We start from the raw sequence: 15709 nt of genomic DNA on the forward strand, positions 1-15709 counted from the left end.
CCCCCCAAATGGGTTTATTTACAACGAGATTTGGGAGAAGCAATTCACACCAAAACAAACAAAACCTGAAATATTTTAAACCATGTTTAAATGACTCTTGCGCTCATAAAACAGCCCCAGATAATGACGGACATTGCTGTACCAGAAAAAAAAAAAAAAAGCCTTCCCCTCAGGTGTTCAGCACTGAGAAAAGGTTGCAATAAATTCACTAGTGAGAAGGTAGATCAGCTCCAGGGGCCATTTTTGTCCTTATTTTGGATGTGGAGGTCGCTGCTGCCGCCAGCAGAGATTGTGGTCTGACCAGCGTCTGCTGAACTGCAGCCTCATCGCCAACACCAGGCTTGCAAAACCCACAGCTCTGGCTCCCCAAAACTGAGCTGCACTTGCTCAGGGCTGAGCACAAACCTGCCCCTGGTCCCTGGCTCTCACCGGAGGATGCTCTCACTGAGCTGCACGATGCAGCTGGCAGCACCGCTGGGCCTCGGGCGCAGCACCACTGCAGCACGAGGTAGGACCTGCTGCTGCTGTTGGGATTTTGGTGTTGGCCTTCACTTACCAAAGCAAAAATACAATTTTTTGTTTGTGTACCCACTGCTGATGCAGAGGGAGAGGCGCTCGCAGCAGAGCCGGGTTGCTGACTAGCACTCATTGCGCTGGGAGCTCTTTGGCATCTTTTATGTCCTACCCGAGCCACCAGCCCCCACGGCGGGAGGGTGGGCGGTGGGGCTGCCAGCCCCCGGCATCTGCAGAGCTGTCGACAGCGGTATCAAAACTTCCCCATCTCACCCCAGCAATTGATTGCTGGCTCTGCCTTGTCAAACACTCTCTCCAGTCCCCGACGTGAAGAGACTGGGGAAGGTTTTTACTCTAAAACAGCTACCTGCGCACTGGTAGGATTGCAAAGGAAACAATTCTGAAGTCTATTCACATTTCAGCCTGCAATTCCATGTGGAAAGTTTTTCACAGAGCTTCAGCAAATTTTGCTGGAGTAGGAAATACTAAAGACAACCTAAAGCACAAGGAGGGGATTAAGTGTGATGTTCTTAAAAGAGGAAGAAATCCTGCACTTAAGGATGAGATTAAAAACAACTCTGTTAAACAAAATTATCTGAAACCTGAGAGGTTTTTGTCACTGAAATCCCAATTTAACTATTTTAATCAGCCTAACACACTGCCACAAAAAATTTTGGCTGTCTGGAGTCTGGCTCGAGGCTTCTGTAGCTTCAGTCTGCCTCTGCTTAAAAGCTGCTCAGGGCTAAGGGCACTTGCATTGCTCATTATGTTCTTCTAACAACAAAAGCAGAGAACAGCTGCGAAAAAGTGTCTTGTGTGGTCAATGGGGGAAGCAGGAGGAGGCAGAGAAGCAGGTCTTTGGCAGCTCTGGCGCTTAATGTGCTTTAGGCTGATTTTGAAGTTCTTCACAGAAATAATAACAATAAAAAAAGGTCTGCAAATCCCTAACTGTCCATAGAAAACTCTTGCCCTCCCTTGTCTCTCTGCTCCCCTTGCAGTTCACGCTAAGGATGCTCTTCTCTGCCGGGTCACATCTCGGTGTCGGCGGGGCTGTGCTGCCTGGCAGAGTGGCTGTTTTTGGAGGACGCTTGGCCAGTCCCGTTCTCCTGAGTCCCACCGTTGAGGTTTGGCTTCTCCTGCAGCTCAGGTTGTTCTTGGGGGGGCATCATCAGCATCGTGTTTCCCTGGCTACCGTTTTCTGTGTAATATGGGTCTTCAGCCTAAACAGGTACATAAATAACAAAGGCAGAGTTAGGGAAGGGAAAGGGCTGACAGCAACCGGCTTTGATTGCAGGCAGCGTCTTGGCTGCCTGCCTGCGCTTCCTGCACAGGAGGTACAAACAACTGCAGGCATGGGAACCTGCTCTCGCTGATGAGAAGGGGAACAGAGGGCCTGAACCATGCCGTGGCAAGATGAAGCAAGAAAACCAGCCAGGGACCGCATTTTTGTCTCCTAGACCTGAAAAGAGAAGCCATCAGGTTTTGTTGTATTCTCATAACCAGGTTTTGGAGATGACTCTGCCTTGGGTTTGCAAAGCCACCCTGTGACAGATCACCTCTGCTTTCCGCCTTGGCCAAGTAAGAGCTGAGTGAAAGCTATGGAAATTACCTTCTTCTCTCCCTCTCCTCTCTTTCAGCCTGTGAATGCACACAGCTCACAGCAAGGTGCTAGCAGAAGTGCCGGACTGCACTCCAGCGCACGCAAAGATGTGCTGTGTGGCTTGTTACCGCTGTTGCTACAAGGAGCAGATGCCTTTGGAGGATCCAGAGCAATAGGAGAGCTGCCTCCATCCCCCACCACGATAACACCCCATGTGTCAGACCGTGGCAGGTCTGATAGTAGTGCAATGGGCACTGGTGGTCCCTGGCCGCGGGTGGTGATCCCTGCCGCAGCAGATAGCCCCACTCCTGCTTTGCTCAGCGGCATCCAGCACGCCTGGCAGGCTGCCAAGCTTCCCACCCCCCCGGCATTCTCTCAGCCCCTTTGCTGACACCATGGTCCGTGGCAGAGAGACGGGTGCACTGGACACGTTGCACCTAGAAACTGGATTGATGCTGCCATGCGTTTACATGGCCTTTCACTGGCTGCCAGCATCCAGGAGACGGTACTCGGAGGCAGCGGGCTCCAGAGCCCAGGCTATGATGTCCCTGCCACTGACACGTGTGCTTGACTTCCCACCTGCATGTTTTGGGAGCATCCTTTCTGGCAATGAAACAACCTAATGGCTTCCCAGGACGTGACTGTTCACGTGCCCACGATGGGGGAAGAGCATGGCCCATCCTCACTTTACAGAGGGCTCACGTCCCCAAAAGTCACTGGTGGGGAAGAATCCTCAGCAGCCAGCCTGCCTGGAAAGGGGAAAATGGATATAGGAAATTTCTTTTTATTTCTTGATATATTTTATTACCATCGGTTGTTAAGTGAGGGGAGAAATAGCCTTTATTACAGCATTGGTACAAGACAGACATGTAACTCAAATGCAGTGAATGGAAAGTTAAAGTGTGTCACTTTTAATGACAGATTCATAAGGTTTCGGTGTCTCTGGAGGGGTCTTGCTGGATGAGTTCTTGCTGCTGAGCAAAAAGAAGTGTTAGACCTAGAAGTACAAGCGAGAAAGGGGCGGTTTTCCCACAGCAGCAATCAGCTAAGAGTTAATTTTAGAAGGCAAGAGAGGTTTCCCTTCACCCTGCACAGTCTGGCCTGCCTGCTCCTGCCCTTTGCCGTGCCAGGGCTGAGCCAGCCCTGGGTCACATCATCCCATCGACCTGGGGACACACACAGGCTGGGGGTACCGAGCCGCAGGGTGCGGAGCAGCCCCCTTCTCTCCCACCCAGGCACCTCCCGGCTGCTCCAGCACTGCCTGCGCTGCCGGGCTCCTCTACCTGCGGCTCTGCCACCTGTAAGCACTAACCAGCCTCTCTCCTGCCGGGCTCCAGCTCCGCCGCTTCATCAGGAAATATCCAGCCAAGCCCAGGAACGCCAGCATGAGTCCAGATGTGACCAAGGCAATCAGGGTCTTCTGCGAAAAGTCCTGATGGTTCCTCACGGTCTCCAGTTTAAGGGATTTTATTCCAAACTGGAAAAAACACCAAAGAGAGCCGGGAGTCTGACAAACAGGAAACATGTGCATCTGCAGAACAGGCACCGGGCTTCAAACAATGCTGTTCTTCACCTCCCTGTTGAGCTTCACGTAAACAAAGCCGGGCTTTGCTACCCAAGCTCCTGAGCTTTGCACTCGCCCTGTGAGCTTGCACGTCCTCACGGTCCCATTTCCATCCTAGCACCTTCTGTGGCGCAGGGAAATTTTCTTCCTTAGACCAGATGCTCAGGCCCTGCTCTTAGATTTAGAGCGTGCATCTGCACGGCTGAAATATCTCCGTGCACTGCTGTTGCAGCTCTGTTGGCTGCTATTTATATAGGCACCTGGAGCTCAGCTTTACAAGCCAATGGCAGCCTCACTGGCGTGTTGAGAGGAGGAATTAATTAATGTCAGCGTGGTACTTTGAAGAAGCAGAGTGCCAATTACATCCCAAGAGTTATTGTTGGGATCTGGGTCTTTTTAGAGAAGATACTGCAGAATTTTACAGTAACTATTTCAAGCATTTCTGCCTTCGGTGGTTACGTTGGTCCTCTAGTTGCACTAGTTCACCACTGCCTTGCTGCAGGTCTGGGGGTTGGCTCCAGCCATCTCACGTGCCAACGCTCAACAAGCCCCTCCGAGAGGGAGGCAAGGTCAGGTCTCAGCCGGCTGCCCCAGCCTCAACTGCCCGTCTAAAAATCTCCTTTCTCCAGCCACTCAGGCCACCCATTTTTTTCCAGCTGAATTTGCTTAAGGAATTTACCTTTTCCCAGTGAGACTTCTGGAGCACATTTTGATCAGGATCTGCAAGGTTTAAAACGGGAGAGGCACATTACACGGAGGGTCACGCTGCAGCCAACGCCAGCACGGAGGAGCCTGGCCATTGCTGAGCACGGAGGAGCGGTGAGCCCCTTCGCTGCTCTGCAGGCAACGCCACGGCTCCGTGGATCTAGCAAGGCCCCAGAAGAAAGAGCAGCAGCTGCAGGGAGAAGTCTCCTCCCTGGCTGTAACTGCGGATCTGTGCCCCACAGCCTCTCCCCACAGACAGCCCCCCTCCCCCATTGCCCACATTGCTCGTTACCCAGCGGTGTTAATGACAGCCAAAGGAATCGGCTCAACTGACCTCCCTTGCCGACAAGGATGAGGAGCATACAGTCACGGTCCACTTCAGATTTAGCGAGTTTTATCTGGCAGGGGGATGAGGATGGAACAGGCCGGGTTCTCTCTTCACATATTGCACTCCATAAGTCCGATCCCTTCGTCTCTAAAAAATGTTTCTGCAAAATTTTCATTAAAAACAAGAAACAGCCGTTGAACCAACGGAACGGACTAGTTCACCTCAGCTACGCTGATGATACTACTGGTAGTGTTCCGCATTCACCCTTTGTGTTTCAGTGGCTCGGCTGTGCTGTGAGAAGCTGAGAAGCAACAAGCAGTGACAAGCGGCGCGGGGGTGTCAGACCTTCACCTCCCACCTCACTGCTGCTCGCAGCCCCCACACCAACACCTAGAAAATGGAGATGCTTCTTTCTTAAATTAATGACAATAAATTAAATAAAGATATCATTAGCAACTCTTGCAAATGGCATTTAAGCAAAGCTAAATTTAGGATCTGGATTGCATAGCGAGTCTCTCCATTTTTTGGACTGAAACAGCCGCCTGAAGAGCCCCATTGTTTCAGAGTCCCAGGCAGGGGCTGGGAAAGGAGGGAAATAACAAAGAAGCATTGAGCCTTCCTGTTTAGGAAATGTCTTCAATGTTTTTGCTAGGTCGCTGATCAAAGGCTAGGCAAAAAAATACAAATTTCTTACATTTTAGAGCTGAACTGACTCTGGGGTGGAAGAGGAAGAGGAGTGAGGAGCTGCAGCCTTTCCCTTCTGTGGGCCAATTTCTGTATCGGACAGGACAGCCTTTCTCCTCAGGTCTATTTTCAGCCACGGTCAGGCCTGGAGACAGAGCCCCCAGTCGCTACAAGACGTTATCAGCTTCCCTAACATCCTCCCAGCTGGGGACATCGTCTGAGCTGTGGCCTTGCCCACCCCCTCGAGACAGAGACCGGCTCCAGCTGACCTCCCCCCTGCCCCTACCCTCCACTTGCTCCCCGGGGGGCACCCACCAACGTGGGGCTGCCAGGGAGGAGAAAACCCTCTTGCCTTGCAGCGCTGTGCAGAGCCAGGCAGCTCAGCACCTTAGAATTGCCTCAGGATTGTGCTCGGATCGCCACATCCTCTTAGCATACAAAAATGCAGAAACTTATCCATGGGAGGATAACAAACAAATCATTTTCAGCTGTTTCTGTAGAGCTTGGCTTGGGGTGAGAAAGGCCAAGATGGAACAAGAGACCCAAGTGTGTATTTTCCTTTCTCTGCTGTGGAAAGAACTCATCGGAGTGTCAGAATTTCCCTTTGCAATTAGCAGCGCTGGGTGCCAGCTTATTGCTCATTTGCTTTGGGAAAGGCCAGCAGGAAAGTGAGACCCGGCACGGTCCCTCCTATCTGCTCTCCTCCCAGACACTCTTATCTGCTTCCCAGGTCCAGCAGCTGCTGAGCCTGAGCTGGTTTTTCCCACTCAGGGATGGCCGAAGCGGAGGCGGGGCGGGGTGTCTGCCGTGAGGTGCGAGCTCCCAGGAAAACACGGGTGGAAGTGGAGCAGTTTGACACGTTTCACATGCAGCGAGGGTTAAGAGCGTGTGCAATTTACATACGACTCTATAGCGTATTCTATCAGTTACATATGCATCCATTTATGTGCTGCAGGTATGTAGTGCAGGCACGGTGTCCATAAACCCTGTGCCCAGGGGCCGCTGCCCGCTGGATGGCATCTCTGATCAGAATCACTCCCTCCCGGAGGAGTTTCCATGTGGATTCTTGCTAAAGTGCAGTCCCTGTATACCGGAGCAAGTCTAAATACCATTTCATTGCAAATTTGCAGAGAAAAGGCAAGAAAGAATTCACTCATCCCAAGTGGCGGCAGCATGGCTGACCAGCAAAAATAAAATTAATCACTGTCAGTTTATACCCAGGGCATTGCCAAGTTGCCATCCCGCAAGATCCAGCACCATCTGCCCTCTGTGGCAGGTTGTACCTCCAGTGTGAAAGGGGTCTTGCCTCCCACCCACAACAGTGTCTCAGCTGGACCCTCTTCTGCTTTTATAAATGCCTCATTTTTGGGGCACAAGGCTGAGGGCAGTTATGGAGAGCCTGGGATTCCCTTAGGAGTCAGCTCAGATGGGGATGCTGCTCAGCCACCCGTGCTCCTTCACATGCCTTGATTTCTTTCCTAGGGCACTTGGCAAGACAAAAAAAGGTGCTCGCATTCCCAACAGGCAAGAGGAAGGAGAAGAACAAAGGAGATTTCCTGTTAAATGTGGCAGAGATACTTTAGAAGCTAAACTGACCCCAGAGCTTAATTATGAAAGAGGAGGCATTACGCAGCCAGGAGGCTGCATTTCCCCTTGGACTGCTGTGATCGTCCCTTTGGGATCCTCCTGGGACTGCTGTGATCATCCCCACCTCCATCAGTCTGGCACAGTTCAGATGCTCTGCCCTAGAGATAACCCAAACCAACCCCCCAGGCATGGTGGGTGACCCCATCGCTCCAAGCCAATCGCTCCAGGAACCTGCCCTTGGCTGTTTGCTTGCAGCCCCCCTCCTCCTGCATGTCCTCCCGCTTAGAGACACGTGGCCACACAGGGCTGCTACTCACACAAGTGTTGGACTCGTTGAGCTGCAAGCAGATGGCTGCAGTGTCACTCACTTCTTTGACATTGTGGCATGTGATGAGCTGGAAGGGAAAAAAGACAGTGGCAGGATCAGTGAACGGTCAGGGGCGTTGTGGGACAAATCCAGCCCCCTCGTGCTCCCACAGCCCACGGCATCCATCTGTATCCTCACCTTGGAGCTGTCCCTGGCTATCTGCAGTGACGTGGTGGCAGCCGAGATGAGAGGATGCTCTGAGCTGGCAGGAGAGCTCACCAGAGCTGCCGTGGACCCTGGGATTTCTGCCGTCATGCTGGGTTGTGTTGCTTGGCTCTTGGCGGTGGAGACCCCTCCGCTCGTGTGGTCCGGGTCCAGGGGGGTGCCTGGCAGCTGTGTGGGGGCTTGGCTGGGCTGTGGGCTCGTCTGCTTGCTGCTGAGCCCTGGGGCCGTGGGGCTGGCTGCCAGGGACCCGGCAGCAGCTTCAGTTTTGAAGAAATGCAATGAAAAGGATACATGAGAAAAGCTTAAGTCCTCTAAAATCAATGCGTGGCATTGCGATGACTGAAGTATAATATTGATTTGTCATAGCCAGCAGTACCAGAACGTGTTATTGGCTGTATAAGAAACGCACATTAGACTTGCTTCAGTTACCTAATTGTTACATGCGCTTCATAATCTGCTTACAATGGGCTAATTTCCTGGGCGCATGCTGCACCACAGCAAGGATGCCACTGCCCGGCCTCCCCTGCGTCACCTTCATCACCCCCTTGACCCAGAGTCTTCATACAGATGCACTGATTTCAAACAGTGTAAGAGAAAGGCACCATCCACCTGGGCAAGTGTCCCTGCTTCAAAGCCCTTCAGAGCCGACATCTGGCCTGTCATCGGAAAGGCTGGCAGACGTCTTATGGGTGTCATTTGCCGAGCAAAGAATCAGTATGTTAAGATAAAAGATGAAGGAGCACCTTGTCCTATCATCTCTTGGCTGTTTTGCAAAGGATGTGTCTAAGCCACCCATCCTGAAGACAGCAGTGGCAGGTTGGCCCAGGTGGGGTTTTTTGGACAGGATTAAAGCTTTTGACCATACTATCAGGCTCCTTTTCAAGAGCACAACCCACGCACCAACCATGTGGTTTCTTAGGGCAAGCCTGTGCCCTTAATACATCTGATTATTAATGCAAATGCTACGAGGAATCATGGGGGGCGTGATTACCAGACGTCTCTGCCGCCGGCTCGGCGCTGCTGGGGGCTCTGGGGGCTGTGGTGGCTGCCACGCTGCTGATGCCTTTCGTCTCCGTGGCCGTGGCTGCTGGTGTGGGGGTGTCTGTCGGGCTCCCAGAAGCATTGCCTGGGGGCAGAAGAAGGTGTTAGGGGCTGCCTTCCTTCCCCCCATCCCCCATCCGCCCCTGAGGGTCCCTGTGGGCAGGGCAGGGTTAGCTGCTTTCACCAATTTGCTTTCTTCTCGCCCCAAAGTGGCAGGCTGCCTCAGAGCTCATGTGGGAGAAGCTCAGAGCGCAAACATTTTGGCTGGGCGAGCACCAGACTTGGGTGCAGCCCTTGCAGAGGCTCCGGGGCTCTTGGGGTGGTGCTGGAGGAGGACAGGCTCGTTTCTGCCCTCATCCTTACCGATCCCTGGGCTTACCGAGGGATGCACAAAGCTCTGCACAAAGCTGGATTTTGTAGTAGTTTGGGTTTATAATCCTTGGAGGAAAGACTCAGGCCTTGGAAGAGATCACTTGTACAGCTTAGGAAAAATGAGTTGGATTTGCAGTTGCAGGCACAATCTCAAAGTAAATAGAAACATTCCCACTGGCTCGGGATCAGCCCTGACTCATGAGCAAAAACATCTTTGGAGGTAAAACAGAATGTTTGGAGAATGGTTTGCTGTTCTAACTTAAAGTTTATATATTGCTTCCTGGTATGTTACAAAGATGACACTTCCAGCTTTTCCTTCTGAAATGAACAATATGAGTCAGTGAAAATGCATTTCTTCCCGCTTCTTAACCTTTTCTATTCTTAAGACCTATTTCCACTCGTAAAAAACAGCTTCAGTCTCTACTCCAGGGCTGTTGCTGTTTAAGATTCTTATCCAGACACTAAAGAGAAAATCATACAAAATACGTTGTTTCATTTGTATTTCTGCCGAGGAGAGCCTGAGCTCCAAGAAAAGTTACTTCATCCCTCCAAAAACCCTCCGAGACGGAGCAGCACTGACAGATCCTGACCAGCCGCCCGGCGCCGGCACTAGGGCAGCACCCACGGCCCGATAAACATGCGTTTCGGTGTCGTGCGCTGCGGTGTCGTGCACTTCGGGGTTGTCCTGGCAGGAATTTTTCTACATTGGGATGTCAGTACTTTGCTGGATCGGGTCCAGGGAGCCTGGACGGTTTATGAAAAGCAAAGACCGAGATCGCTGCAGTTCGTATTGGCAGTGGGTGGGAGCAGGCAGGGCTGCTCGGCGGTGCCTGCAGCCGGTGGGTGGTTATACCGGAGGGTGCTGAGTGGGGACTGTGCCCCATCCTGCTCCATCCCATCCCGCCTCGGCTGGGCTGCAGCTGCTCAGGGCGTGGGAGCACCGGGGAGGCGGGGGCCCTGCCGAGGGCTCGGCGCAGGTGTCTGGAGCTGGGATCGAGATTTTGGCACAGCTTTTATTTAAGGGAGAAGTTTCTTCTCTCCAAGACAATTCAGTTCCAACTGGTTAAATCACCAAGTATTTCTGATGAATTTTAACAAATCAAAAGCAGGAGGCATGACTGCATGCCCAGAATAATGAGTAGCATGAAGTTAAATCCACGCTTTGCATATGGCTTTGTGTTTGCATGGACATTAGCAGGAAACTTTACATCAGTAGAACAATGTAGCACCTGGACTTGACCTCCCCAAGTGCCACAGCCACCCAAGTACCTCTGAACTATTCCAGATGTTTGTAAAGCACCAGAGGTATTTCTAATCAAAGTCTTTTCAACACTAAATACCATAAATTGAAGCCTGGATTATTGCTCAGTGTAATTTGTAAGAAGACCTGTCACATGGTATTTTTTTTCTTCCCTTTACTTGTAGCAAATGCAGGACTTTTATAGAGACCATAGCTAAGTTTTTTGAAACCTTAGGACTCATGAGATAAATAATGATCCAGACGTGGGCTGGATAATCCACATGGTGCTCAGCTAAAGTGGGTCATTCATTGCACTATACATTTTTACTGGCTTTGCTAAACTTTGTGAATTTGTTAGTATTAAGGGTTTGAGAGTTTAAGCCAAGCCATTTATTAACCTCAGAGAAATCTCCACCTGGTAGTGCTACGTAGAAGCAAGAGCACATAGATACATGAAAGCAAACTACTTCACAGTACCTACTGTATTTACCTGTCTAGCTTTTAAAAAGTGAATGCCTCTGGGTTTTAAAGCTGGTTTGTTAATGAGGCTTAGGAAGTATCTCAGCTGGAATCAAATAAAAAAGCAGCAATATAAATGTTAAAATAGTTGACTTGGTCCAACACTCATCCCTGAGCGCTAAAGCAGGACCATAGAAGGCAAAACTCTGCAGTGGTGAGGGCTCAGGAAACAGGAGACAAGTTTCCATGGTTTCTGCCTTACTCTGCACCCACCACAAACGAAACACGGGGGTGGGTTTTTCCCCGCACATCCATCCCTGCGAGGTGGGGGGGGGGAATGCACAGGGGATTCCCCGACAGCACCTGCACCGCCTGTGCTGATACAGGAACCTCTTGGTAAACCTTTTGCTAACAGGGTGCCTACTCCAGTGCTCTGAGACAGAAACCCTCTCCCAGGGGAGTTTCTCAAACTCTTCCATGTGTTTGACAAAGTCTTTTTCCAGGCTCAGCTGGCGCTCTAGAACCTGCAAGGGCTGCGGGCTGAGCTGCGGCAAAGCGCTGCGGTGAGCCAGCTCCGCGGTACTGCTGGCACCAATGGCTGCAGAAGAGGAGGGGTAAAGAACCACGGGACATGCAGCAGGAGGGTAAAGAACCACGGGACATGGAGCAGGAGGGTAAGGAACCACGGGACACGGAGCAGGAGGGTAAGGAACCACGGGACACAGAGCAGGAGGGTACAGAACCACAGGACACGGAGCAGGAGGGTAAGGAACCACAGGACACAGAGCAGGAGGGTAAGGAACCACGGGACACGGAGCAGGAGGGTAAAGAACCACGGGACATGGAGCAGGAGGGTACAGAACCACAGGACATGGAGCAGGAGGGTAAGGAACCGTGGGACATGGAGCAGGAGGGTACAGAACCACAGGACACGGAGCAGGAGGGTAAGGAACCGTGGGACATGGAGCAGGAGGGTAAGGAACTGTGGGATACGGAGCAGGAGGGTACACGGGACACAGAGCAGGAGGGTACAGAACCACAGGACACGGAGCAGGAGGGTAAGGAACCGTGGGACATGGAGCAGGAGGGTAAGGAACCGTGGGACATGGAGCAGGAGGGTACAGAACCACGGGACACGGAGCAGGAGGGTAAGGAACCACAGGACACGGAGCAGGAGGGTAAAGAACCACAGGACACGGAGCAGGAGGGTAAGGAACCACAGGACACGGAGCAGGAGGGTAAAGAACCACAGGACACGGAGCAGGAGGGTAAGGAACCGTGGGACACAGAGCAGGAGGGTAAGGAACCGTGGGACACGGAGCTCTGAAGCTGCCGCCAGCCCAGGCTTCCAGCAGCAGCTCCTCGGAGGCTCAGCCTGCATTACTCATGCCTTTCCAGTTTTACTGCTCTCAGCCATGTGGCAGGAATTCAAGCGGGTGGAGCCCTCTTCCCTCTGGAAATATCTGATAAAAATCCCTTCCCTCCCCCTTTTCCTTCTCCCAGACAGGATATGGGTGTGGGGCCGCAGTCACGCAGGACGCCTGGGGCAGGGGGCTGCGGAGCCCCCTGAGCCGCCACCCCAAAGCCCAGCTGTGGGACCCCAAGGGTTCCCTTGGGGGGGGGGGTGTGTGTCTCCCACAGCTGGGTGCTGCTTGGGAGCCCAGCACCTTCCTGGGGAGCCAGGTTGCTCCTGGCCTGAGCAGTTACAGTGTGCAGCCCTCTAAAGAAAGTTAAAGTCAAGTGCCTGTGAGTTTTAATGCTCCTTTTTCATTCCTTGATTTTTAGAACTTTTCTAGGTCTTGCAAAAGGAATGAAGGAAAGAAAAAAATGCTTTAAAATAACAAGAAAAGAGATTTTTTTTAAAAAATCAAGTTTGGCAGAGATGAATAAGAAAGATGTAAAAAATAAAGATCACATATTTTTTAAAAAAGTGTTTGTATTGGGTACAAATAGAACGTATACTCCCATTTCCACGCAGATTCTGAGACAAGCAAGGGGCAGCTCCCCACATGCTTTAGCAATACTCAGTGTTGCCACTGCAAACTGCTCGCAGCACTGTGCGCTGTGCAGGCAGGGGGTTCTCCAGCAGCCCCGAGCATCAGCCACTTTGCAGCCCAGGAGACCGCTCCCACACACAGTGCAACTCAGCGGTTCCCCAAAGGGTCAAGCAATGCCCAGGACAGAGCATCTCCTACGCGACGTGCTCCCCGAGAGGCTGGGCAAGGCTGCCCCTCGCTCTGGAGTCAGACTGGTTTGATACCTGGTACCCAGCCTCCATCCTCCCCACACGTGGCATTTGTAGAAGAGCTGCAGCTGGCCACTCATGGCGTGGGGGTTATTTTATCCCCCTGTAGAACTCCTGGCATAGCTGAAGGTGTCATGGGAGGCCAGTTGTCCCAACCTCGGCAGTGCTGCCATGAGCCAACCTAAGTAACTCCCCCCCCAAATTGGGATTTCCATCCCGAGTTGGTCAACTGCAGCCTTCACTTAATTCACTGGGACTCCCCAAAGGGGTGGGAGCATGCAGGGCCCCCCAGGTGAGCTCCCTAGTTTTTCTCTGCTCTGCCCAGCAGCTACATTGAACAGAAATAAACCTCCTCTACTCTCCAGCAAGTGCTAATAAAGCACCGTAATATCCTGCAGAAACACGGACCATGCTGGCAAAAGGAATGACATTTTGCAGCATTAAATCCCCCGTCACCCAGTGTCTTTGTCTTTGCAAAGGCATAGGTTTTTATCACTTTTCTATCATTTTTGCTTTGTACTACAAGGAACTCAGGTTTCGCATTTCGGGTAAACACTTTTGTCTTACACCCTGGCTCACTGCTCACTTCAGCCCAATCAGACAGTCCTGAATTTTATTTCTCTCAAATCAAATTGGCTTTTTCCTTCCTGTAGAATTAACATAGACTGGAGGGTCAGGCGCAACGGCTCGGGTGAGCGATATACCTTGGCAGCAAAGGGAACATGAAAGGAGCACCGTGAAACGCAAGAACAAAACACAGCAAATTCTTTCAATAGATCTAGTTGCTCACATTCATGTGAGTAAGGGAAAATTACATTTGAGGAGACACCCGCACGTTCCTGGCTCCTGTCCCAGCACACAATGCAGCACAGAGCACTGCTTCACTTTTTTTTTTTTTTTTTTTTTTTGTCCCTTTTTATTACTTTACGGTTGTTGGGTTCAGGACAAGAATGGTAATATTTCCCTAAAATATAACCCTTTAAAAAGTACTACCTAGAGAAAATCTCTGTATTATTATTCACTTTTTCATATGATGAATATTTGAAGAGCTCAAATAGGAGTTTTTAATATTTATGGAGATTCATTTGATTTGCAGAAAATGCTTAGTTCCTACCACAAAACAAAAGTAAAGCTAATTTACACCAGCGCAGACTGAGAAATTACTTGAACCGCGGCTGCACTCTACAGCTTTCCATGCTGCATTTGCATCCCCTTGTGTTACCTGTAAAATTATGAGGAGCTCTTACACCCTGATTCCTCTCTTTTACAAACCACCAGCATTTTCTGTTTGCAGCACATCGCTGTGAACGTGTTGGCCAGGATGCCTGATGCAGTGCCGTCCTGTAAATTGTCACCACAGCGTTCTTTATGTGCAATTGCAATCTCCGCTAAGCGCCCACTAAAATACATCCCCCCGAGCTGCTCTTTCAGAAGTCACAAAGAGTTGCCCCATGCACTAGTCTCACACTGCTCTACTGCTCAGTGTTTGTAACCCTGGTATTTTCTGCAGTCGATACTCACCGGACAACTCCACAACACAGAACGCAATCCAGAAAAGCTGCTTCCACTTCATTATTCTTAAACTTCCCAAGAACAGCATTCCTGCTCGCAGCTCCCACTAAAACTGGCTGTGACAGCTCTTGGGCTTTCAGTCCTGCAGCAGCTCTGAGCTCATGTAGCTTGGGTTTAGTTCAAGCCTTTGAGATCACTCGGTGGTGGGGTGGGTTTCTCTTCAGGGGTTGTGCTTATGGTTCAAGACTGCGAGGTGGAGTTTCTCTGATTTGATTTCAGTTTTATACCGGTTCATGGCAACCTCACTATCACTTAGGTAATTTTCTCCTCCCCACTTTCCTGCCAGGGCTTCAAAACAAACAAAAGAGCAGCCCTCTCCCCAGCAAAGGATCCCAAAGCCTCCCTGGGCTTAACTCTTTCCTGAGAGCTGCCGGCTTTCCCGTTAAAGCAAAGGCAGGGATACAACGTGCTCCAGCTGGAAGGAAGGATTACAGTGGAGCATGTTGCTAAACTTCCCTCAAAGCAAAGTAAACACCATCTGATGAGAGCAGAGAAGTGGAGGAACCCCAGGTCCAGCCGGTGACCCCCGTGCATGGTCCCAGGGCTGGGCTGTGGCAGTGCCGTGGAGAGGGGGGACTTGGAAAACTGACTTCGGAATCAGAAATTTTCTCAGCAAATTAAGCAAGGAACTCAAGGATGCAAAATCATCACTGACCTGAAGAGAAGCAACTCCATTAGCTTCACTAAATTGACTTCAGTTAAACAGAGAGCACCAACGAAATGGTTTAGAGAAGGTCTGGGGGAGAAAAAGCCCACCGGCAAAAACTTCTGCATAAAACCTGGAGCAGAAGAGGGACTGGAGACTAATAACTTCCTGGAGCTCATTTCCATTAATAATGCATTATAGAAATATTAAAAACTTGCATAGAAATATTGACTTCAGTTTTATTACTGGGGTCAACTCTAGCAAGTGGAAATGGTTGGCTCTGGCTCTCGGGTTCTCCCTGTGCTGCAGGCACATGTGGGACCAGCTCTGGAACCAGCAGGACGAGGGATGCTCTGCAGCAGGCAGCAAACGGGGCTGAGTCAATGCATCCTACCATAGCTTTAAAGAAAAATAAGTATCTCCAAAAGTACTGATATAAAAAAAAAATACATTTTAAAAAAAGAACCAACCTGAAAAGAATTTGGTGTTTTCATTTCTTGATTTTTGTCTGGGGACACCAAAGTCAACAGAGTGTCCTAGTAATAATTTTGGCTTTTGGGGATAAAAAGAAAGACATGTTCACTTGGGAAACTAATCTCTAATTAAGTCTGAATTCTTCCT

At 50.8% G+C, this 15709-nt stretch overlaps 1 protein-coding gene across 3 annotated transcripts; it reads right to left on the reverse strand.

Annotated features, from left to right (window-relative positions):
- On the reverse strand, positions 1-14662 carry CD34 (CD34 molecule). 3 transcript variants are annotated; one of them, XM_037410811.1, is made up of 8 exons: positions 14392-14651; positions 8505-8639; positions 7487-7770; positions 7299-7376; positions 4717-4870; positions 4357-4397; positions 3426-3590; positions 1-1733 (listed from the first exon to the last, which is right to left on the reverse strand). In XM_037410811.1, the coding sequence occupies exons 1-8, from the start codon at positions 14468-14470 to the stop codon at positions 1542-1544; spliced, it is 1128 nt and encodes a 375-aa protein (XP_037266708.1). In that variant the 5' UTR covers positions 14471-14651; the 3' UTR covers positions 1-1541. The 3 variants fall into 3 exon arrangements, with proteins under 3 accessions (XP_037266708.1, XP_037266709.1, XP_037266710.1); XM_037410812.1 differs by lacking the exon at positions 1-1733 and adding an exon at positions 1744-3087 and having other exon boundaries at positions 14392-14662; XM_037410813.1 differs by lacking the exon at positions 1-1733 and adding an exon at positions 1744-3084 and having other exon boundaries at positions 14392-14652.
- Positions 14663-15709: the final 1047 nt, after the last annotated feature.

The sequence above is a fragment of the Falco rusticolus genome, chromosome 17 (assembly GCF_015220075.1).
Source record: "Falco rusticolus isolate bFalRus1 chromosome 17, bFalRus1.pri, whole genome shotgun sequence".
NCBI classification, from domain to species: Eukaryota; Metazoa; Chordata; class Aves; order Falconiformes; family Falconidae; genus Falco; species Falco rusticolus.

Bases quoted from the DNA above. Each gene is read 5' to 3' on its own strand.
- CD34 (XM_037410811.1), bottom strand. From the start codon at position 14,470: ATGCTGTTCTTGGGAAGTTTAAGAATAATGAAGTGGAAGCAGCTTTTC. The intron at 7,771-8,504 runs GTAATCACGCCC...TCAAAACTGAAG, and splicing joins GCCGGCGGCAGAGACGTCTG to CTGCTGCCGGGTCCCTGGCA. The intron at 1,734-3,425 runs GTTAGTGCTTAC...GTACCTGTTTAG, and splicing joins GCCCGGCAGGAGAGAGGCTG to GCTGAAGACCCATATTACAC.